Source organism: Melozone crissalis, unplaced genomic scaffold, assembly GCF_028551555.1.
Source record: "Melozone crissalis strain CALT ecotype California unplaced genomic scaffold, PUWL_Pcris_2 ptg000057l_1, whole genome shotgun sequence".
Taxonomy (NCBI): domain Eukaryota; kingdom Metazoa; phylum Chordata; class Aves; order Passeriformes; family Passerellidae; genus Melozone; species Melozone crissalis.
This window is the reverse complement of record NW_026535835.1, coordinates 11968820-11993358: the sequence shown is the minus strand read 5'-3', so window position 1 is coordinate 11993358 and position 24539 is coordinate 11968820. Positions and strand designations below refer to the sequence as shown.

The window sequence follows — 24539 nt, the reverse complement described above, 5'->3', positions numbered from 1 at the left end:
AATTCATTTTAATTCGTCCTCCCTGACCCTCCCTCCCACTCCCACTTTATATATCAAATAATGGAACCCAATTACCTCGCAGGCACGCCACGTTTGGAGGAGAGAATGGAGCGGGGGACAGCAGAGTGCCCTGGAAAGGCAGCGGTGGGTTCTGCAGTGCCCAGCAGTGCCCTGGTGTGAGCCCCTGCCCAGGCTCTGCAGCTCTGCTGCGCTGAGGGGCTCTGCAGCATCCCAGCCTTCTCAGGAGCCACCACAGCACCAGCCGGGCACTGCTGGGCACTGCCGGGCACTGCCGGGCATTGCTGGGCATTGCTGGGCATTGCTGGGCACTGCTGGGCACTGCTGGGCATTGCTGGGCATTGCTGGGCATTGCTGGGCACTGTCGGGCATTGCCGGGCATTGCTGGGCATTGCTGGGCACTGCCGGGCACTGCCGGGCATTGCTGGGCATTGCTGGGCACTGCTGGGCACTGCCGGGCACTGCCGGGCATTGCTGGGCATTGCTGGGCACTGTCGGGCATTGCTGGGCATTGCTGGTCACTGCTGGGCATTGCTGGGCACTGCCGGGCACTGCCGGGCATTGCTGGGCACTGCCGGGCATTGCTGGGCATTGCCGGGCACTGCTGGGCACTGCTGGGCACTGCAGGGCATTGCTGGGCATTGCTGGGCATTGCTGGGCACTGCCGGGCACTGCCGGGCATTGCTGGGCACTGCCGGGCATTGCTGGGCACTGCTGGGCACTGCTGGGCACTGCCGGGCACTGCCGGGCATTGCTGGGCACTGCCGGGCATTGCTGGGCATTGCCGGGCACTGCCGGGCATTGCTGGGCATTGCTGGGCACTGCTGGGCATTGCCGGGCACTGCCGGGCATTGCTGGGCATTGCCGGGCACTGCCGGGCACTGCTGGGCATTGCTGGGCACTGCTGGGCATTGCCGGGCACTGCCGGGCATTGCTGGGCATTGCTGGGCACTGCTGGGCATTGCTGGGCACTGTCGGGCATTGCTGGGCACTGCTGGGCATTGCTGGGCACTGCCGGGCACTGCCGGGCATTGCTGGGCATTGCTGGGCATTGCTGGGCACTGCTGGGCACTGCCGGGCATTGCTGGGCATTGCTGGGCACTGCTGGGCACTGCTGGGCATTGCTGGGCATTGCTGGGCACTGTCGGGCATTGCTGGGCACTGCTGGGCATTGCTGGGCACTGCCGGGCACTGCCGGGCATTGCTGGGCACTGCCGGGCATTGCTGGGCATTGCTGGGCACTGCTGGGCACTGCTGGGCATTGCTGGGCATTGCTGGGCACTGTCGGGCATTGCTGGGCACTGCTGGGCATTGCTGGGCACTGCCGGGCACTGCCGGGCATTGCTGGGCACTGCCGGGCATTGCTGGGCATTGCTGGGCACTGCTGGGCACTGCTGGGCATTGCTGGGCATTGCTGGGCACTGCCGGGCACTGCTGGGCATTGCCGGGCACTGCCGGGCATTGCTGGGCACTGCTGGGCACTGCTGGGCACTGCCGGGCATTGCTGGGCACTGCCGGGCATTGCTGGGCATTGCTGGGCACTGCCGGGCATTGCTGGGCACTGCCGGGCATTGCCGGGCATTGCTGGGCACTGCTGGGCATTGCTGGGCACTGCTGGGCACTGCCGGGCATTGCTGGGCATTGCCGGGCATTGCTGGGCACTGCTGGGCACTGCCGGGCATTGCTGGGCATTGCCGGGCACTGTCGGGCATTGCTGGGCATTGCCGGGCACTGCTGGGCACTGCCGGGCACTGCCGGGCATTGCTGGGCACTGCTGGGCACTGCCGGGCATTGATGGGCATTGCTGGGCATTGCTGGGCACTGCTGGGCACTGCCGGGCACTGCCGGGCATTGCCGGGCACTGCCGGGCACTGCTGGGCACTGCCAGGTCCTGTGGCACACCCAGCTGGGCTCCTGAAGATCCCAGCATTATTTTGGGTTTCCATTTCGTGTTCATCTGCCCTTCAGGTTTTTGAGGGATTGTTTTTCTCTTCGTGTTTCTTCAGTTATTTGGATGATATTTTATCACTGCAGTCAAGTAATTGCACTGGCACAATATGAGCATTAACATTTGCAGTGTGAGTTGAGAAAAAACACCATGTTTAAGCCTCCACAGCAGAAATGCTCCTCAGCAGCAAATGGAAGTGCCACAGCCCCAGCTTGCCTGCAGCAGGAATCCCTGCTTCTCCTCCAGGGCTTTGAGCTTGAACACCTCCACCAGCAGTACCACTAACAAACAGCAAAGTCAAACACTCTTTTCTCAAACAGACACCCGGTCCTTATGATTTCAGATGTGATTTTGTCTCCTGATTTTATCTGCATGAGCAGTTTGAATGGTTTTATAATTTGCCTGTGCTTCCATTTTATCACATCTGCCTCCCATCTGTTATTTTTATGGTTTGCATTCCCATTCTCCTCTCCTAATGCCAGCAGCTTGACTGTAAAGCTGATGGTACATCCTGGAAACTTATCACCTCTCCCAAAAAAACATGTTTTGTGCAGGATGGCATGAGAACCACCTGGAGAAGGATGGGTGGATCTGTTATTAATGATTTTCTTCAGCAAGAGCCCACAAAACCACTGCCCTTGGTGCAGGTGCATGCTCTCTTCTCACTGCGCCTTGCAAAAGTCCCACTGAATGAACAGAAACCAAATGTAAGCAAAACCTTAGTGATTCAGGGGTGTTTATCTGTTGTATCCCACGGCACCGGGGACAAAACAGGAACAGAGTGAGCACGCCAGGGCTCCGAGCTCTCCCCCAAGGCTCATCCCAAAGGACAGGGATCTGTGGGAGCAAAGAGCTGGGCCAGGGATGTTCCGTGAGCTGCCCAGGGCTGCACAAGGGAGGGGGAAATTGAAAACCAGCCTCTGGACCCCCAGGCTGAGCAGTTCCCTGTCTCTCAGAAGATAAATGAGTGATTTGGTCACTGTATCGTGACAGCAATCCTCCTCCTGAGCATTGCAGTGCATCCCTGGGCAGGGATCCTGCCACAAAACAGCTTGGAGTCAAAGTCAGCTCACTGCAGCTCTCACAACCCTGGCTCTGGTCTGCAGAGCCCACAGGAGAAATGTGAAAGGGGCTGCAGGACTTGTGCATTGATGCCAGCTTGGCATCAGGTGGAAGAACCATAAAGTGCAAAATAAATACGGAATTTCCCTAACGTTGTCTCCAATACTCAACGCTCAACCTCCTATAAACAACAGATGAGTCCTGCACGTGCCACGGGTTTGGGCCAGTTAAAATTTTCACTTATTTGTGGCAACACAGACTTCTCCTTCTTTTATAATTTTCCAAGCACATGTATAATTGGCTCTGGCCTGCTACCAAGAGGTTTATTAGAGCGGCAAGGGATGAAACTAATGATTGTTAAGAAGATCTAATCCAAGGATACTGAGTTGTTGATTACACATTTATGGCTGCTAACCAGCAGCTCTCGAATAAGGTCCTGTGGATTTGTTTACCTTGCCAAGGCACCAAGACGTAGCCCGTCACTAAAACTCAGAGGCTGAGGCAGAAATCAATACAGAGCTGCTGAACACCCTCCTGTGCAGCTGGGGGAGACTAATTGCTGATGAACCTATGAGTCCAATAAAAATGTGCATAATTTAAATTGTATTAAAACCATAAGCTGCTAAAACATCAATATTTAAACACCCTCCCACCATCCCCTGCAGTGTCACCAGGGATCTTACAGGAAGAACAGATATTGCTGAACATTAAAGCAACAAAGGCGAAAGAATTGCCTGAAATATTTCTTTCACCAAATTTCTGACATGGATTTGTATAAAAGTGTCTCATGGAAGAATTTGGCCCCGGGTGTTCTTCCTCCTGGTGTAAGAGCAGGTGCTGGAGCTGCAGTGTAGGAGGAGTTCACTGAGGGCTGACCCTTCCACAGCAGGGTCCATTCCCAGTCTGCAGCCATCCTGGCACTGCTCAATCCAGAGCTCACCTGCTGAGAATAACGCATTTATCACCACGATTCTACCCGTCTGTGCTCTACAAGGTGTGCACGTGGCAAACCTCCATCATTTTCTCAGACACTCTGGGATACATACCATGAAATTTAACAAGGTGTGTCCTATACAGGGCTGTAACATTGCAGCTGTGTGCACTAATTAGATAACGCTCATTATTGTTCGTTCAATTTGCATTTGCAGAGGCGGTGCCAGCCTGGCTGCCGGCCCTGATTGATTGCTCCCACTTTGCCTTCATTAGGAAGGTGGCCTCAGCACAGTGGTTTTACAGCATGTTTGCTGCCACTTAACTGGATGTGCCAGTCAAATGCCTTGAACTGTGGCTCTTGATTAACAATATTTGCCAATGCAGTGCAGGCTGTTTGAGCAGCCTGACAGGCACTGGTGGGGCTGGGCGAGCACTGCTCCCACTCCTGCAGAAACTGTGGCACAAGGGCTGGGGACAGCTCACCTGCACACCAGGGCCATCAGTGACCGTGTCCACTGCCCATCTCCTGCACTCAGACGTGACTGACAGAGATAAATGGGCCTGCCAGAGGGTTTGGCTTTGCCAGACAATCCTGAGCCCATGAAACCGGGCACGTACAGGTCTCAGTGACCTCTGAGATTTCTCCTTCCTGTCCCCTCACAGATGCAGAGCAGGGTTTTCTCTGGTCCCTCCCATCTCCCCCTCCACTCCAGGCATCACCTCGGGGGATCAGTGGAGCCAGGGGCTCAGCTCTTGCCTGGGTTTCTGTAGCAGCCATCAGCCTGGAGGCCCCCATTGCCCCAGCCCAGGGACCCCCAGCCCCTCTGGTCCCAGGCCCTCCTGCCCTCCCCAGCTCAGCCCTTTGCCACCAGACTGCCAAAGGAGGATGCTGGGCCTGCAGGGAGCCTCCCCTCAGCCCATCCACGGCATGGGACAGCTGCCTCCCTGCCAGAGCGAGGGCGCTGCATGGCACGGGGATGCCATTCCCGGCTGGACTGACGTGGGGGATTTTTCCTCACGCTCAGTGACACAAGGCAGCTCCACAGCCAGCGCGCTCAGCAGATGAACTGTCGCTCCAGCTCCTTCCAGGGTGAAACACTGTCACTTTTCCCTTTTGCATATGCAGCACACACTGGGGAGTTCAGGTCTGTGCGCAACAGATTTATTCATCAGTAATCGTTTCATTTCTGCAAAGGAAATATGTTCCACTGCTCCTGCAGCTGACAGGCTCTGGCATCAGTTGGAGGCTGAGGTTCCAAGGGAGGCAGAATATGTTTATGGGATGAACCACAGCTGTTTGCAGTATTCCCCTGCCCTAGCAATTATTTTAATAGAAAGAATTCCTGGAGGGTTATTTGGCTTCACACGGTGCACGTCGTGTTCACAGTCACTAGTTCAGGTATCAGGCGAGAGAACTCTGAAGACAGTTCTGCTCCTGTAAAGCATTTTTTAAAAAAGGCAGCAGGTTGAATGCTGCAGCCAGCTCACACACCAGAAAATACTTGCTCCCATGGGCAGCACAAGAAATGATAGCAAAACTGGTCCATTTGCATAATCTGCATTATCATAAAGTTGTTTACCAGCATGGCTGAGCTGCCCTGCATTCCCAGGGTGTGAGAAGAGATGCTGCCCAATGCAGCCACTGCTGTCTAACCTAGAGACACAGAAAAGGTGAGCAAGACACATTCCAGCAGAAACATGGATCCTCTGGCTCCACACATTTTCCCTGAGGGAGAAGAGGGGGGAGCTCCCCAGCTGTCCATGGTGCAAGGGTTTCCATGGGTGCCGCTCCTGCAGGAGGAGTCTCTGGCCAGGCTGGCTGCAGGAGGGCAAAAGGGAGTACCTGCTCCACTGCTATATTTCCACAATAAACTGGAGCCCATTTAAAATTCAGCAGCATCGTGTGAACGTGTTGCTGCTTTGCCTCAGAAATAATCAGTCAAGACAGTCCTCAGACACTGCTGCTCATTAAATAAAACACCCGGAGTTCTCCCTGAAGGGGAAGGTTCCTCAGGGACTGGCAATATTTTAGCCTGCTTGCCATCTGAGGGCTTTAAAATACTTCAGAAGCATTAATTAAGTCTCAGGACATGCCTGTAAGATGGAAGATTAGCATTTACTCAGCAGTGAGCAGCACTGGGGCTGCAGGCTGGGGAAGTTTGGATCCGGAGCTGTGAATCCCTGGTGCCAGCACAAGGGAGAGTTCCCACGCTGCAGCTCCTGCCCTGACCCGCTCTGGTGGCCTTGGAGAGGAAGGAGAGCTGCCAGGTGGGGCTGCTCTGCTCGCACAGGCCCTGCCAGGCCAGCTCACACCATCCCTGCCAGCCCGGCACTGCCCAGCCCGGCACTGCCCAGCCCGGCACTGCTCACACCATCCCTGCCAGCCCGGCACTGCCCAGCCCGGCACTGCCCAGCCCGGCACTGCCCAGCCCGGCACTGCCCAGCCTGGCACTGCCCAGCCCGGCACTGCCCACACCATCCCTGCCAGCCCGGCATTCCCCAGCCCGGCACTGCCCAGCCCGGCACTGCCCAGCCCGGCACTGCTCACACCATCCCTGCCAGCCCGGCATTCCCCAGCCCGGCACTGCCCAGCCTGGCACTGCCCAGCCCGGCACTGCCCAACTGGCACTGCCCAGCCTGCAGGATTGATTTGCACTGGCAGCATCCGTGCCCTTCACTGAGAGCTTCTCACACAGACACTGGGATTTGGTTCAGGTGGCTTAATGAGAAAATGAGTAAATCCCTTCCTGGGTTTTTATGTTCAAACCAGCTGTCCAAAACATGAGATATCTGAATTCCTTGTAGCTTTAGGATGTTAGATTCTGTTATCTCTCTGAAAATGCCCATTTTTCAGTGCACAGGAGAGCTCTAGCTGTTCATCCCACCAACAGGACTTTAGTCACACACTTATGAATGTATAAGTGGAAGTTAAATGCTTTAATAGTTCTGTGGAAATAGATATAAGGGAGGAAAGCACGAATAAAATAAATAAAATCTGCCAAGTGATGCTTTGGAAAGTTGTCCAGAAAAAAAAAAAAAAAAAAAAAAAGAAAAGAAAGAAAGAAAAACTGAACAAATATCCTGTACCTCAAAGGAGAAACAGGTAAGGGTTTGTGTCACCAAACAGTGCTGTTCACATACAGAAATGCCATTTCTTACCTGGAGATTTAGATGAGAAGAGAAGCTCAGTGATTTTTATCAGTGCCTTTAGTTTCTCTGCAGAGAATATGAGCACACTGCTACTGGCAGAACATCCATAATGGGGGAGGTAAACACTTCCAAAGCGTTAATTCTCTCAGCATTGTGGGATCCAACATGTGCATCATCACTGTACGTCAGCGAGGGATAATGTGAGCAGGCACCACAGTGTAAAATACAACCGCGCAATCTGCTTCTGAGAGAGATTTCCACGTGGGAACAGACAATATTTCAGCAGTTTCCCATAACAACACCACGGCCCAACACAGCTCCTGGCTGCTGGGATCTGCCTTTGTCACAAACAGCTTTGCAATAAATGCCCCTGGTGTGGGTGAGCGCAGCCCTGTGGCCAAGCACTCAGTAGCCATGGGAAGGGAAAAGGCAAAGGGGAAAATCAAAGTCATTGAACCGTCACAAATCATGCAAACTCACCCTGAGCAGCACTGGAGGAGCTTTCCCCGACTCCCCAGGGCAGAGCTGCACTCTGCATGTCCCAATCATTTAGGCCTGCTGAATACTTAATTGATTCAGTCCCTTGCTGCACTTCCTTCATCCCAGAAGGAGGTTAAAGAAGGCAAAACGATCTCCTGGACCATCCTCTGGACACAGAACCTAGGCTTCTGTTTGGGGTCACACTGTGATCTCTGACTCTAACAAGAGCTGGGGAAGAGATTGAGCAATCTATGTCTCTATCTGCCTTCCATGTGTTTATCCAGGACACAACTAGATCTGGGCAAATGATTATGCACAAATATTTCTTAGACCATTTTTTTAGTCTTGGCCATTTTCTCACTTCTTTTACATGGGGTTTTCACTTCTGTGACTTTATTCTACCAGCTCTGTTTAGTATCAAAGTATTCACTGAAGCAGCAAATTATACATGATTATTGGAGATTACTCACTGAGAGTGAAGTGATAAATGAATAATTAATTCTCATTATTAGCACTGTGTCCCTGCTGCCTGAGGCCTCTGTGAAATCAGGACCCCATTGCTTTAGGGACTGTGCCAGCAAACAGGGACAATGCCTGCTCCCAAAGGGCTCAGCCTGGAGAGGGGGCGCAGCTCGGGGATGGGTGGGAGCTGTGCTGGGCTGGGGCAGCGTTCCAAAGCCCCGTGGGCTCTGCGCTGAAGGGATGCCCAGAGTTCCCTCATTCTCTGTGTGTGGGCTGAAGGATGCTGCCCCTCCCTGCTCAGCTCATCACCCTCACTCACCAACACCAGGACAGCTCTCAATGCCCTCTCACAGCACCACTCATCCTTCTGTGGCCTCCTTATTGCTTTGGCCTGCTCTGCTCTTTGGCTTGGAGAGGTTTTGAGCCTCAGCTCCACCTCCAAAGGTGGAACAGGTGCAGAAGCTGCTGGGGAGAAGGCAGGAGGAGCAAAAACCCCGCGGGGGCAGAGTTTCCTCCCTGCTGCCAGGGCTGCCGAGGCAGAATGTGACCAGAGTGATGAATGACTGTGCAACTCCCCCAGAGCACACAAATAAAACAGGGAGCAGGCTGTAAAATATGTCGGAGCTGGAAAATGAATGATCTCTGTCAACTATTTAAAAGCAATCCAGTAATGTGAACAATCAGAAGCAAAGAAAAATCAATACACTTTTCATGGCACTGAAATGGAAAATAAGTGGGATTTTACTCCAGTAAAATCCATGCAAACAAAACCCAACAAATTAATTCTGCTTGTCAATGAATATGGTCATGTCTTCAGCAGCTGCAGCACCTCCCAGAGTGCTGTCTTCAGCCCCAGCACTGCGCTAGTGATGTAGCAGAAATCCCCACTGGACTCAGTGGTACATGACAGAGAATTATGAACCATTGTGTGTTATTCCCAACACATTCAATTTGTTTAACAAATAATTCCTCTAGGAAGGCTTCAGGGAAAGCAAACAGACAACAGAGCACAGCAGACACAGCCCAGTCCCTGCTCCTGCACACAAAATTCAGACAAAGCACCAGAGTAAAGCAAAGCATCACAGTCCCTGTCAGCCAGTGGAGGCACTACTGGAGTGGCCACAGTGGCCATTTCTGCACTCCAGATTGCAGGTTCTGACTCGGGCAGCAGAGGGGAATGGCCTCGAGGGCGCAGGGAGAAGCTTCTGTACCTTCAGGAGGTGTGGGGGCCCTCCCAGACAGAGCTGATGGCAACGGGGAGAGGGAAGGATCCAAGGGGGATGGATCACGGCTGCAGCGAGGACTTGCAGAGCTCCACAGAGACACACAATTGCTCCAGCAGGTCTCAGTGCCAGGCATGCACAGAGGCAGATCTATCAGTTTTCCTTCCAAAACTTTCCTACTGGACACAAGAAATAGAGCCAGAAACGGAAATTCAAGACCGTGGCACTGGCTGTAAGAGAACTGCCAGATGTGCAGCCAGCTGCTGGGGGGCCTTGGCCAGACCTGTGTTTGGCACTATAGAGTTCACAGCTATTCAGCAGCCTTCCCTCTGCATCCCAGCAGCAAAGTAAATCCCTTTACTTTGAGGGTTTACTTTGAGGCTGACTCCACCCAAGGTGGGACTTGAGGTAACACAGGAAGGACTTCTAGCAAGGCGAACTCATTTCTTCTCATTGGGACAACCATTCTTTAAACTTGTTGCATTTGGCAAAGTTGTAAAGGAAACATTAGCAGCACTATGAACACAAACATGCCTTTTGCAGCTGAGCCTCTCCCGGCAGCAGCTGCTCCGTCCCTGAGCAGGAGCTGCTGTGAATTTGCGCTCTCCTGCAGCGCCTCCAACATCGCAAAGAAAGAAACGAAGGTTTTTCCCATTTAGTCAAGCATGTAAGCCCTAAGCTCCTACGAGCGCAGTTATTTATTTCCAGGTTACCTCCAGAGCCGGCGCTCCCCAGGCGGGTTCGTGGCTGCGCCGCCGCCCCGCGGTCCGGGCGGAGCTGACACAGCCCCGGCTCCGGCTCCGGTCCCGGCAGCCCCGGGCATCGCTCCGGCGGATGGGCGCTGGGATGGGCTGGAGAGCCCTTCAGCCTGCTACCCATGGAGCTGGGATGGGCTGGAGAGCCCTTCACCCTGCTACCCATGGAGCTGGGATGGGCTGGAGCAGCCCTTATCCTGCCCATGGAGCTGGGATGGGCTGGAGAGCCCTTCACCCTGCTACCCATGGAGCTGGGATGGGCTGGAGCAGCCCTTATCCTGCCCATGGAGCTGGGATGGGCTGGAGAGCCCTTCACCCTGCTACCCATGGAGCTGGGATGGGCTGGAGCAGCCCTTATCCTGCCCATGGAGCTGGGATGGGCTGGAGAGCCCTTCACCCTGCTACCCATGGAGCTGGGATGGGCTGGAGCAGCCCTTATCCTGCCCATGGAGCTGGGATGGGCTGGAGAGCCCTTCACCCTGCTACCCATGGAGCTGGGATGGGCTGGAGCAGCCCTTATCCTGCCCATGGAGCTGGGATGGGCTGGAGAGCCCTTCACCCTGCTACCCATGGAGCTGGGATGGGCTGGAGCAGCCCTTATCCTGCCCATGGAGCTGGGATGGGCTGGAGCAGCCCTTATCCTGCCGATGGGATCTGGGCTCCCTCACTGGAGAGGGGACAGCGCCGCTCAGCTCTCTGTCAGGGCTGTCTCTCGCCATCCTGAGCGTTCTGCTCTGTCGATTCCCACCAGAGCGCAGCTCATCCGTGGGGCTCAGACATTTCAAATGTGCTCTGTGGTAGCTGTGCTGGTCTCCTGGAATTAACCCTCAGCAGGAGGCAGGACGGACCCCACGGCCTGGGAGAGGGAGCGCTTTGCTCCCAGCTGTTCTGGCAGGTGCCACCCACACACAAACAGGAGCCCGTTGGTAGAGGCAAGCAGATGGTGACATCTCATTCCTGTATTTCCAGTGCCACCTTCTGTACAGAAGGGGAAACCTCTGAGTTCAGCAGCTCCGAGGAATGAAACTGGAAAATTCTTCCCCCACCCACATGGAAAAACTCAGTCACTATTGAAATTAAACACTGAAGGATTTACATTTTCAGTAGCTCAACAGCACACTGAGTTGTGTGCTAGAGACACCCACAGGTGCCAAAACCTTCTAATTTTACAAAGAAAGTACATCAGCCTCACTTTGTGTTTGTCATAAATTTGTGCCATTTCTGGGATGGGATGTAATGGGTGAGAGAAATAAACATCCACTATTATAAAAAAAAGTAAAGCATAAGTCTGTCTATAAATGTCAAAACCACATGCCAAATAAATTCATGGGGCCATGATAAAGTATGTGATCAGGAATAGTTGTTTTCCTTTGTCATCCTGAGCCTTTCCCAGAGGTTTTCAGCCCGGGACTGCTGTGGGGCTGCAGTGTCCTGGCTGTGCCGTGGAACACACCCCTCATCCTTGGAGACCACACTGCATCCAGCCACACAAAGGACTGCAGGAAACATCCAGCTTTTTCATATTGCAAAAAGAGTTTGCAAGCATTAAAAAAAGAGCCCCAAAACAAAAACAAGTTGAATTTTCATGTCCCTAATTTCAATTTCAAATATTAAGAACAAACCTGGTTTTTATCAGTTGGTGCCCCGCTTGGTTGAGCCGCCCAGAGCCACTGTCAGAGCTGGATCCAGAGCAGCAGCTGTGCAGAGCCACATCCCTGTGAGGGCTCAGGGCAGACTGGATGAGCCTTTGAGCACCTGGGCCTCGTGGATCTCCCTGCCCTTATCTGGGGTGAGCAGGTGATCTTTAAACTTCCCTCCTATCCCTAAGCATTCTGTGATTGCATTCGTCCTTCTACTTGCCTACAGTGCCGAGAAAATTACTTGATTACTTGACTAATTACATTCAGGAGGTTTTCCTCTAAGCACTATTCAGCATGATTATCTGGTATCTCCAGAGTTTCATTAAAGAGACAGACAAGGTCTTAGCATCTTTCCTAATAGCTGCCCCATGCTGCCCTGCCAGATCTGATAAGCTCTCAAGATGATTTGGAACAGCCTTAGAACATCCAACCACTTTTAACTGGGGTCAGTTCTTCACATCTGCAGATGCTCCTGTCACTGAGGGATCAAATCCTGCCCTGTGACCAGGACGGGCAGTGTGTGGCACAGTGGGCATCCCTGGGAGACAGAGAGGGTGCTCAGGCAGTGAAATAAACAGAGAGGGTGCCCAGGCAGTGAAATCCCGCTCCGGTGACTCTGCCCCTGCGGCAGCAGCTCCGTGCCCCAGCCTGGCTCTGGGCACAGCTGCCCTTTGCTGCCAGCATCACTCGGGGACGCTGCTCTGAGGAGAGCTGGAACCCAGTGAATGAAAGGCTCCACAAACTCCTCTGAAACCTGGATTTAGGTCTTTGTTTCCACAACACTTGCATTTTGTTTAAAAGCGAGTGAAGCAATTCTGGCTGAGCAGCCTGTTTGGAGTTTGTTTTCCAGTTGTCTGTAGTATTTGAGTCTCCCTCCCACCAAACTTAGGAGTTCAGGTTCTGTGGGAAACTTTCCAAATTCTAGCTGGAATACTCAGCCATTAATTCCCAACTTGCCCATCTGCCAGGTCTAGAAAACATTTCTTTAAATCCTTTAAAACATATGTCTAAACTGCTTGTTTATCTGTCAACATTGTCTCACACTATTTAATTTTAAAGCTTAACTTTTTAAGCCACTCAAGGCCGATCCTGCTCCCAAGGGGAGGAGCTGTCAGTGGGTTTGCACCATGTAAGAGCTGCCTGTGGCACCAGACAGGCTTTGTGCCCATGACCACGCACCGAGCTGCTCAGGTTCTCCCACAGCATCCTTTTCCCTAACGCCTGTTAAAATCTTGAAAAAAAATTGATTTGAAAGGAGGCTGAGGAGCTGGAGAGAGAAAATGCAATTTCCTTGTTAGCTTAGCTGGCCTGCCCAGAGGCCTGATACCCTGAGGGGAGCTTGGCTGGCACAGAATTGCTGCCACACGGTGTGGCTGCTGACAGGAACCGGTTTGTGTGGAGCTGTAGGGGACACTAACCTCAGTTCAGACAGGACAGCTCTCATGGGTAAATGGCTGAGTGTTTGCAGAGGAGTGGCTGCCTCCTCCTGCACTGCTCCAGTCCCAGAGCTGGCAGCACCAGAGATTTCCTCATTTATGTCGCTGTGCCGCAATATTCCTGTGCTTCCACTGCCGGGCGCTTGACTCCGGGAGCTCCCCAGGCTCAGCTGGTTCCATGCCCTCACCTGGTTTTCAAAGGAAAGCTCCCCAAAAGCGCCTCTAAAACTGTCACTACATGGCCACACACACAGAGCACGTATATGGACACAAAATATGTTATTTATTGTGAATTTTGCAAAGACACATTTAAGCAACAAAATATACATTTGTGAACCTTTAGTTTTATACATAACAATCTGCTACCATAGCAATAAATTAAATATACATTATTTACAACAGACATAGGTCACCAGAAACTACAAAGCACTGCCTCTCTACATCAAAAATAAACTTTGTCAGATACATTCTCCAGGATTCATAGTCACTCTATAAACTCTCCTCACATTCTCTGCTGTAAGCGCAGCGTTCCCTTTGCAGGACGCGGGCAGCGCTACATTCACTGGGGCGGCGGGAGCGTGCGGGGCCGGGCAGGGCTGAGCGGGGCCCGCCGGGCTCGGCACCGGCACCGGCACCGCCCGCGGCCGAGACCCGGCCCGGCACAGCCCCCGCGGCACAAACAGCCCGGGGCCCCCGCCGGCCGCTCCCGGGGACCCTCAGAGCTCGGGGAAGGAACGGAGTTTGTGCTTACGATGCCCTGCTTCCCTCACAAAAAGCAATTCCTGTTGTGCTTCGGCGCTGTGGCCTTTCGAGACGCTGCGAGTGCGTGCCAAGAGCTTTGCCGAAGGGAAGCCCAGGCAGGGCAGGGCTGGGCAGGGCAGGGCTGTGCCAGCCCGGGGCAGCCGCGCACCGGCCCCGGCCGAGGCGATGCCCCCGCAGGGAAAGGTCCCGCACCGGCCCCGGAGCAGCGGCCCCAGGGGTGCAGCTGCACCTGGGCTGGGCCGAGCGAGGGGCTGCAGCACCAGCAGGCAGAGGGGGAGCACCCCCAGCCACAGAGAGCCCTCTGCAAGGGGGCAGAGACCCCCAGACACCCCCAGCCACAGACACCCCTCTGCAGAGGAGGTCAGAGACCCCCAGAAACGCCTCCGCACAGCGGGGGCTGCCCCATCACCCCCCTAAGGCATTTCTGAGCCCCCTCTGCTCCCTCTGCCATGTCACTTCTGAGGAGGGCAGAAGCTGTGTGCATGGAAACAGTGGAATCAGAAAGGAAAATGCACTGCCCAGTAATTCTAGTGTCAGTTAAGGATCCTTTCCTTTATATATATAAATATATATATTTTATACATATACATATATATATCCCTTTCATATATGTATAGATGTGTGTCACTTATGAGCACAAAACATTTTGCAAGATATCTACAGGAGCACCTGCACGGCCGCTGGCAGCCCAGAAGTGCCCGGGATGCGGCAGGAGCCCCGCGGGGGCGGCTGGAGCCCGGAAAGCGGGACGGGGCAGGGCAGGGCAGGGCAGGGCAGCCGACCCCGCTGCTGGAGGGCACACAGCGGGCTCCAGCCCCCTGGCGAGGAGCGCTGCGGGAAACGCACCCAGGAGCGCTGCGGGAAACGCACCCAGGAGTGCTGCGGGAAACGCACCCAGGAGCGCTGCGGGAAATGCACCCAGGAGCGCTGCGGGAAACGCACCCAGGAGCGCTGCGGGACACGCACCCAAGAGTGCTGCGGGACACGCACCCAAGAGTGCTGCGGGACACGCACCCAGGAGCGCTGCGGGACACGCACCCAAGAGCGCTGCGGGACACGCACCCAGGAGCGCTGCGGGAAACGCACCCAGGAGCGCTGCGGGACACGCACCCAGGAGCGCTGCGGGAAATGCACCCAAGAGTGCTGCGGGACACGCACCCAGGAGCGCTGCGGGAAATGCACCCAGGAGCGCTGCGGGACACGCACCCAGGAGCGCTGCGGGACACGCACCCAGGAGCGCTGCGGGACACGCACCCAGGAGCGCTGCGGGAAATGCACCAAGGAGCGCTGCGGGAAATGCACCCAGGAGTGCTGCGGGACGTGCACCCAAGAGTGCTGTGGGAAATGCACCCAGGAGCCAAACCCGGCCCCAGTGCTGCTTCGGCGGGCTGGCAGGGCGACAAGCCCACAGCACTGCAACCCTCCCTGAGGCTTCACACTGTTCTCTGCCTGTTAGTCCCGTTCGAATAATTCCCAAATCTATCTAGGTCAAAAAAGAAAGCCACAGTTTCAAGTGAAAAAAAAAAAAAAAGAAAGCAACAAAACAACCAAAAATGGCAAACCAGCTGACAGTAGCCACTGCATCATCTGCTGAAAGATCTCACGGAGATCAACACCCACAGGAATGACAACATCTACAGAACCGAGTGACTTCTCAGAGGAAAAAAACCCAGAGCAGACCCTGGGAGCAAGTCATTGCACCAGTCAGTGTTTCACTGTGCAGCCTCAGGAAATCAGACCAAAGCTTCTAAGAGGCAAATTGGGGGTGGGTTTGAAAGTGCTACTGAAGCATCATCAGACAAGTGCTGAGCAGCAAAGTGTGTGATCCTGAGACACCTACAGCTGCGGGCTGGGCTGAGCACACGGCATGCTCTCCTTCCAAAGGAAACTCAAGGCTTAAACCCTATTGAAATGCAGCTGGCTGGGAGCAGGAGGGAGCATGCCCACGGGAGTTATTGGTATTTACTAGTCCTACACAGCACTTAGGGCCGGTGAAACTGTTCCCTGCCTTTTCACAACTGTTCTCCTTCTTTAACTTGGTTCCCCTCCCCCCATCATAGCTACAGCCTTCCCCGTGGATTAATTCCAGCACCTGTGTGAAGCGGGTCTAAGGCTCTTGGAGAGCACCTCCCTGCAGGACCAGGGTGAGCAGAGCACGTCCTGCTTGCCTGGGCTCGCCTCTGGCCAGGCAGATGACAGGAGGAGGGCAGGTGGGGGCTGAACCCCATAAGCACTGGCCCCAGAGAGGGGAGCAGGAGCAGGCACAGCCAGGGCTGCTCCAGGAGCGCAGCTCTGCCCCTCTGACACCTCTGCCAGGCGCTTTGTGCTCCAGGAGCACCCACGGGGGAGGTGGCTTTGGCACTCAAAGGCCTGCTTTCAGTAGGAATCACAAACCTGAGGAACTGCGTTCACTTGAGACTGAGAACCTGATTTCATGAGGGTGTCCAAAGGTCACAGGCTGGGGGCACAGGGGGGAATATCTCTGCAGCATCATGGCCTGTCTTCCAGAAAATGGGTAAGGGAAATCTATGGGCAATGTGAAATTTACAGACAGGCTTCAGGAAACTTCACATGAAGCTCCATAAAAGAGCAAAAGGATTTCTTGGCATATTGAGAGAGGTATTTTCTGGGAAAGGGCATTATTGGAGAGTTACCTTGCAGAATCTATAATCCTTTCATAACAACAAGAGTTTGCTCAAAAGCAGCAGGACAGACTCTGTAAGGGCTGGAGCAGCCTAATGCCTCCCAGATCACCAGAGTTTTATGCATTTGCCTGCCTGGTGATCCAAGCCATAGGGAAAAGCAGAGCCCACCAGGTAAATCCCCTCTGGTTCCAGTTCTAGCACTAAGAAAAGCTAAAGCCGTAATACAGCACAGCTTTGGGTCACCTTTCCCAGGCCTGTGCCCAGTGTCAGGCAGGGACAAAGCAGGCAGGATGAACCTGCCAAGGAGGATGAGCTGGTGCTGTCCCCAGCTGCCCTCCCTGGGCCAAGTCACTCACTGCCTCTCGTGCAAGAGACTGAGCAGGTCTGGAGCGAGGGGCTGCCTCTGCCCCAAGAGTTTTGGGGTGTAGGGAGGAGCTGGGGGATGGCTGGAGGGACCCTGCAGACCCCACTCCAGGGAGAGCTGCCCAGGACCCCCCTGGGAGGTTCTGCCCCATTGTCCCCAGGGAAGAGCAACAGCAAACGATGGTGGAGGGCAAACTGCCCCAGAGCCACTAGCACCTAACCTTGGCCTGACCCCCACCCTTCAAAAAACAAACATAAACCCCTGTTTCCCCACTGGTAACTGCAAATAAAGCATGCAGGGACCTAAACTATGTGGAGGTCTCTCCTGCTGCCCCTCTGCCCAGAAGGAGCTGCCAGGCAACCCAGGGACAGGCGGATGGACGGTGCCACCAGCTGCGGCGCACTGGGCAAGCACAGGGTGACCAAAGGGGACATGGCCCCGGCCAGGAGTGCAGCACAGGCAGGGACAGTCCCCTCCTGCACGCAGAGGGGCACAGGGCTGTGCTGCACAGCACAGGGTGAGAAGGTGGCTGTCCCTGTCAGGACAGGGCTGCAGCAAGGTGAGAGCTCTGTTCTGGTGTGCGGGCGAGGGCACCTCGCTGCCCATGGCCGAGGCGTGCGTGCTCCATGGGGTGTTGAAGATTTTTCCCTTTGTTGAAACATTCTGTGCCGAGAAGAAAAGGATAAAAGTCAGGAGTGTGGAAGGAGAATATTCCCACCCCGGAGGTGCTGGCTGTGAAGCACCTGTCCCAGGGAGGGAGCTGATGCCACAGCAGTGCCCTTCCCCAAAACACCAGGCCACCCATCACTCCCGGGCTGCGGGAGCAGGAAACCCAGTGACTGGGTGAAAAGCCCAGCTTTTGAGACCCATGCTTTCAGAAATATAACTTTCTTTCATTCCAAGTTCTATGGGCTCTTCTGCTCAGTTTGGATCTTCCTAATGACACCCTTAATTCCGTGGAACAGAAGGCACCCAGGTAGATCCCAGTGAGTTCCCTTTACCTCTGCCCATGAAATCCATCTCGTGTATCTTCTATTTCCCCTTGGATTTTTGGAATGGGTAAGGGCCTGCACTGCCTTTCCACCCCAGTGCCCAGAGCACAGCACAGCAAACCTGGAGATGGGCACCAGTGTTTGACAGAGGTTAACTGGGGAAACTGCAGCCTGCTGGGCTGACCTGGGAGCAGGTGCAGGAGCACGGTGCTGCAGACAGGAGCAGCAGCGCTGCGGGGTGCACACTGCCACGCATCCCTGCCCTTTCCCTCCCTCACCTGCAGCAGCATCCAGGGTGTTCTAAGCACAGCATGGATCCCACAGCAATAACAAGCAGAGTGAGCAGCTGTGGGTAGCTGAACACAGCTGGCCCCCAAGCAGCCTTTTTGCACAAAGCAAAACACACCAACGCTCACCTGTGACAAGTTCATGACTTCCTCCTGCTAGTGGCTCTATGAGAAAGAACAGAACACGGGGTGGGTTGCAAACAAAGGGGCAAGAAGTCACAAAATCCCTTCCCTTTTCTCCGCCATGGGCCCAGAGGCACCCCCAGAGCCCAGAGGCCCATGCCAGGCAGGGAGGACACGGCTGGCAGCATCCACCAGTGAGAGCGAGCCCGGGCACCTACCAGGCTGGAGCTGCCATGGCTGAGCTTGTCAAAGCGAAACTTCAGGTTGGACCTTGGAGAATTTCTGTTCTTTAGATCTGCTGGAGGGAGAGGACAAACAAAGAACAAAAATAATAAACTGTGAACAAAAATATTTGCTGTAGTACTGGCTGCACTGGCCCAGCTAGGCACTTTAATAGGCTGTCAGGAGTGCTACCAATATTTAGTCTGCCTTGGCTGAATGTTTGGCAAAAGCTGTACATTAAGTGTTTGCGATGGAACAAATTGAGGCTTAATTACATTTCACAGTCTTTCTCCTGGAAATGCCACTGAAAAGGCTACAAGGAATGACTGATCCATATAATGTATGGGTGGATTTTCATGTTCTTGGCAGGAAAAATACAAAATAAACACTTCAAGCATTAAAAGGGGCTGGTTTAAGGGTTCAGAAAATCACTTATGAAGTAAGGAGGAGGACCTGTGGGGTGTTGAGACACAAAAAGCCTGCCTGCACTCCCTGGTCCCATTTTGCCTGCAACACTCCCAGTTACTGAGCTGTTTGGGTCTATTTGTGCTTCCCGGCTGTTTCAGAAACAGCTCCTCAGCTGACAGTGCGTCTCCTCGTGGCTGCTGGTGCCTTGTGGCAGGCTCTCTGTGGCTCAAGGAACCAGAGCCATGGGGATTTGTGGGCGAGGGGTGGCTGTGGCCATCCCGTCTCACTGCACCCTCACCACAGAACGGGCCAGCAAAGAGCTTTTCCTGCCTGTTTGGCCCTTCTGAGCTGCACCTCATTGTGCAAATCATCCGACTGAAATGGATGGAGCTGGTGAGTGGGTTGGCACGAGAGGAATGGAGCCAAGACCACGGGAAGCTGATTGTTGATTAAGTAATTGTGAGTCATGGCTCAGCCTCTGGAGACAGAGTTTCCACGACTACTGCACATGCTTGTCAGGGGAGACAGAGGGAACAAAGCCACAGCAAGAGCCACCTCTGCACTCTAATTGAGGAAGGAAACCAATTCCCCATGGAAGTAACCACAGCACATGGGGCCATGTGTCCAGAGCAGCCCTGCCAGGATGGGGCTGCCCTACGCCCGTGGGTGCCCGCCCTGCCATGGTGGGCACGGCTGCTGCTTCACCCTGGGGCAAGGCTGGGAGGGGGCTCCTCCATCCCCACCCGCCCCACAGGAACCCGGCGCTGTGGCTTTGGGCGGCTCTGGGAGGGGAAGGCAGAGCTGGTGCCCCTGGCCTGACCCACCTGTGGGGCTCCTGCTCATGATGACGGGGGTGGCCGCGGCCCCCGCGCCGGGGCTGTCGCTGCCGGGCGAAGCGCTGTACACAAACACCTCCTGCTTGAACGGCGACGCCGTGGAGGGCTGGCTCCCCTGCTCACACACACAGCACATGGCTCCTCCTGCACACGGGCCTTCCCCGCACCCTGCCAACGCCCCGCTGCCCCCGGGCCCGCTGCACACACTGGCCTGGGCAGAGCGAGCAGTGCCAGGGCATTCCAAGGCTCGCCGGGGTGCCACGGAATCACAGACTCCTTTGGGTTCTTGGTTTGGAAGGGACCTTAAAGACCATCTACCCGACCCTCCCTCCCACGGGCAGCGACACCTTCCACCGGCCCAGGCTGCTCCAGCCCTGTCCAACCCGGCCTTAGACACCTGCAGGGATGGGGCAGCCACAACAGCCCGGGCCCGCCAGGCACAGCACCCTGCACAACACCATCCTCCCACAGCCAGGGACGGGCTGAGCCCCTCCGCCTCAGCAGCGAGGAGGCACCTGGGGCCGGCAGGCACGTCCCGCTCAGAGCCCGGGGCTCTGGGGGCAGCAGGAGCCCGGGGAGCGGGGAACGGGCCCGGGGAGAGTTTGGTACCCACCACGCTGTCGTACTCCTCCAGGGTCTCGCTCTCCCCCGCCGTGCTGCTGAAGCTGCTGGTGCTGGAGGAGGAACGGGAGATGTTCGACCGCCCGTTCTCTTTCAGCTTGATAAAAGGCCTAGAGAAAGGCGGAACGAAGGAAGGGCGCGTGGCTGTCACCAGGGCAGCGTGTCCCTGGGACTGGGACGGGGACAGGCCCTCCTGCACACCCCGGAGCGCAGTGCTGCCGCAGAAATGAACCTTTGGGGTGCTTCTGCACATAACCACCTCCAAAGGCGTGGGACAGGGCACGGGGTGGGTGCCAGCAGGAAACCCTAGGTGGAGCTGAGTTCGCCTTGGCAGGGAGGAACAGGCACAGCAGCCTTCCACGTCCTGAGGATTCGGGCAACCTCGGTCTAACGCTGCTCTTTGCTCTTCTTTGTAAAACCAAAAAGGAGCTGGGCTCAAGAACCACCAGAATCTTTTCTCCCTTAATATCAAACTTATTTACAGTGAAATTTAGATATGGTTTTGTTTGACAAATTCCTTGACGTCTGCTGAGCTGTGGTGGAAGGAGGACGGGCTCCTCCTGGCTCACCTGTCTTTGTTGGGGCATATTTCAGGGGAGCTGGGGTTGGATGAGGTTTCAGATTTCATCTCTTGGGAAGAATGTCCCAAATCTGGTGTCTTCTGGGCTCCAGAAACACTGTCACTGAGGGCACAAAGAGACAAGTTGCATGAGTTATACAACAGACTTTAAAAGGATGGTCAAATTGTACTACCTGACACCAGCTATAAACTGTGAGAGTGGCAGAGGCTCTACAGGCACCACCACAAACTCACCACCTGGTCCTGCTCTCCGCCTGGCTCTCCGATGTCGTGTGCAGGCGGGGGAACAGCCCTGAGCGGCGCTTGATGGGGCTCCTGGACTGGTTCTTGGCAGCAACAGCTGGGACAGGGGGCTGGCAGCAGAGAACAGTCTGGGTCTGAGAGCCCCTCGGGCTGTGCGGGGCTGGGAGGAGGCAGGGACACAGGGACACGGGGACACAGGCACACAGGGACATGCTCACCGAGAAGGTGGTCTTGGTCACCTCGCCGCTGTTGTGGGCAATGCCCCCGCTGAGGCTGCCTGGGATGCCGCTGCCATGGTGCTTCTTCTGGCTGCCCACCATGGTCTCCATGGAGTGGCTGCGCACCCGGATGGCTCTCTGTGCCAGAGGGGACAGGGACAGCAGGTCAGCACCAGGGGGCTGCTGTCCCCAGAACTCCTCCCCGGGCACAAGGGAGAGCCAGCCCCTGTGCCTCCCCGAGAGCAAGCACACCCCAACAGCAGCACAGCTGAGCACGGCTGCCCTTGGGGAGCCCCACAGCCACCACAGGATCAGATTTTCCCCCATTGCTCTGTGATATCAAGGACTCCATCTCTGGGACCAGGAGATGCGGACACAAGCCCCGAGCCCTGGCCAAGCTCGCAGACCCCTCGGCAGGAATGGGGACCGCAGCCAAGCCATAAGCCTTGTTTGTGTGCACACCCTCCACAATTCTGCCTGGACTCAGAGAGGACACATCCTCTCCTGCCTTTCTTGCACCTCTCCTGCACCTCTCCAGCCTACTCAAAACAGCCCCTGAGCTGGAGGCTTCACAGCCACATGAAAGTGCTTCTGTTCTTCAGCAAGCTCCTGCTTGAGAATACATTTAGCCTGAACCCCTGCTGTGGCTTCTGGTTTGGTTTATGCACCTCTGGAAGGGACTGGAGGTGAGCTGTGCAGCACTGGCCCCACGGCAGCCACAGGCCCTCCCTGCTCCTGTGGATCTTCATTTCTCCCCGTCCCTTCCCTCACTCTTCACATCAGCAACCCTCTCCATTCTCCTCTCAGCTATTCCCTCAGCCATGGCTGCTCCAGCCCCTGAACCCCAGCCCAGGCTAAAGGGTAAATGAGCATGGCTGGCCGAGTTCCCTGGGTGCCAGCACTGCATCTGCAGCATGCAGGCTGTTTGCTGCTGGCTCTGGGGCTCATGGAGCCACAGGGGGACCTGCACAGGGTGAGAGGAACTGCAGCCCTGAGCTCTCACCGAGCCTGCAGTGCTGCAGACCACAGTCCCAGCAGCCCCTCCTGCCCAGCCAATAATGAACATCAGGCAAGAGTCCATCAGACTGCATTTATTGGGGTCAGCAGCATTGACATACAATTTGATGTTGTTCTTAGGTAAAAGTGATCAGTTGTTTTGCTGCAAAGCAGCAGCCACAGGCACTCCCACCCTGCAGGCTCCTGTCCAGGGCTGTGGAACTCTGTGGGGTTCCCCAAGAGCCCAGCCCTGAGCAGGGGCTCCTTTCCCCACACAAGAGGCAAAGGCCCCTCTCACTCACTCACCCAGAGCCCAGCAGAACTGAGCTCTGCTCACCGCTGAGAACTGGTCCCCTGGCCAAGGGGATGGGTCTGTAGGCTGAGTCGTGGGTGCAAGGCAGCGAGCAAAAAGGTACAGTGGGGACAGGTGTGAGCCCTGCAGCCTTTGTCAAGGGGACAGGTGTGAGCCCTGCAGCCCTCCTTTACCATGGGGACAGGTGTGAGCCCTGCAGCCTCCCTGTATGATGGGACCAGGTGTGAGCCCTGCAGCCTTTGCCAAGGGGACCAGATGTGAGCCCTGGAGCCCTCGGTGTGTGATGGGGACAGGTGTGAGCCCTGCAGCCCCCCTGTGTGATGGGACCAGGACTGAGCCCTGCAGCCGCCCGTTACCGTGTGTGCTCCCGTCACTCCCAGAGCACGCGGTGCAGGATGTAAGCCAGCAGGCAGCCCAGCAGCGCGGGCCCGAGGCGCCCCACACGGACCACGGGGCTCACCTCCCACCCCAGCACTCCCTGCAATGCCAAGAGAGCACGGGCTGTCTCCTCACACACACACAGTGGGCCAGAACATGCCTGCCCAACCTCAGCGCTGAGACCTGACGTGAACGCTGGGTGTACGACTGGCTGTGCCCTTCCTACGCGTCTCACACTGCAACAGACACACCTGAGCCTCTGCAGCGGGGTATGGGGAGCTGTGCACCCTCCTCCCCAGCCCCATCCTCCGGGTACCCATTCACCATCTCACTTCTCTGTGCTACAGACACAGCCATGCCTGAGATAACAGCAGGAACTGTCCCAGCAGGACAGGCCCCTGCCCAGACAGTGACAGCCACCCAGCGCCAGCCCCTCCGTGCTGCAGGGCAGCTGCACCACAGACACCTGGCAGTGGCTCACCCCTCACGCTCAGGTGCTGCCCCTCCATCTCCAGGGGGTCCCTGCTGCCCAGCCAGCCACTGTCCCTGCTGCCAGTGGCTGCTCAGAGTTTCCCCCACAGCACTTTACCCACCCCTTCTCCTCCAGCCCACGTCACCTGCTTTCTCTCCCACGCACCCAGCCTCCCTGGCACACTCAGCAGCCCTTCCCCACTCCACACCCAGCATGCTATTTCTGTTTTAAGCACAATGACCACCACCCAGCTTGCTGTGGCAGCTGCCCCAGGCACCCCTCCTGCTCCCTGTCCCACAGCAGTGCCAGCCAGCAGCCAGAACATGAGCAGGACATGTCCTGCCACAGCAGAGCCCAGCTGCAGGCACGCTCTGTGGCAGGGGCCTGAACTAAGACCCCTCTGGGGACACAAAATGCTGCAGCACACTGGCACAGAGTGCTCAGGAGCTCTGGAGAAGTCACTCCAATGGGGACACTCCCCAACAATGCCACCGTGCCAGCTTTTGCTTGCTCCCACCGGGACCAGCTCGGGCACTCGGCAGACTGGGCAGGCAGTGGTGGCAGCTGCCCCCCCCCCCCCCCTCTTGCCACCCTACCCTCGGGGGACGTCTCTTGTCCCCCAGCGTGCACTCTGCCAGCCCCAGGTGCCTTTTAGCCCTGCCGCTGGCAAGGGCAGGGCTTTACCTTGAAAGACTCCAGGAAGCCTCCGTGACCGCCGTTCTCCATCTTGTCCTCCTCGGGCCCCAGCCCCAGCATGGTCTGCGTGTGCCCGTGCAGCTCGTCGTGCAGGTTGTCCAGCAGGGCAGCCCGTGTCCGGTCCTGGGGAGAGCCAGGGCTCAGCCAGGGCCCGGGAGGAGCAGCGGCACTGACCCAGGGCCCAGCCCGTCCTCTGGAGGGGACAGCCACCCACGGGCACCACCGCTCGTGCCTGCGAGCACTGCCCCAGCTCGGCAGGGAAGGGCGGCTCTGGGG

General features: G+C 56.0%; 1 protein-coding gene across 7 annotated transcripts in view; it reads right to left on the bottom strand.

Moving 5' to 3' along the window:
* Window positions 1-15220: 15220 nt before the first annotated feature.
* RAP1GAP2 (RAP1 GTPase activating protein 2) overlaps window positions 15221-24539 on the bottom strand; it is a 51468-nt gene continuing 42149 nt past the window's right edge. For 3 of the 7 annotated variants that reach the window (XM_054287191.1, XM_054287192.1, XM_054287189.1), the window contains 9 exons: window positions 24252-24386; window positions 21409-21546; window positions 21182-21300; window positions 20937-21050; window positions 20360-20477; window positions 19735-19861; window positions 18499-18578; window positions 18287-18322; window positions 15222-17541 (listed from right to left, as the gene is read on the bottom strand). In XM_054287191.1, coding sequence (XP_054143166.1) covers window positions 18314-18322; window positions 18499-18578; window positions 19735-19861; window positions 20360-20477; window positions 20937-21050; window positions 21182-21300; window positions 21409-21546; window positions 24252-24386 — 840 coding nt within the window. In that variant the 3' untranslated portion in view covers window positions 15222-17541; window positions 18287-18313. Of the gene's footprint in view, window positions 17542-18286; window positions 18323-18498; window positions 18579-19734; window positions 19862-20359; window positions 20478-20936; window positions 21051-21181; window positions 21301-21408; window positions 21547-24251; window positions 24387-24539 lie in introns of all 7 variants that reach the window. The other 4 variants (XM_054287187.1, XM_054287193.1, XM_054287186.1 and 1 more) reach the window with 3 other exon arrangements.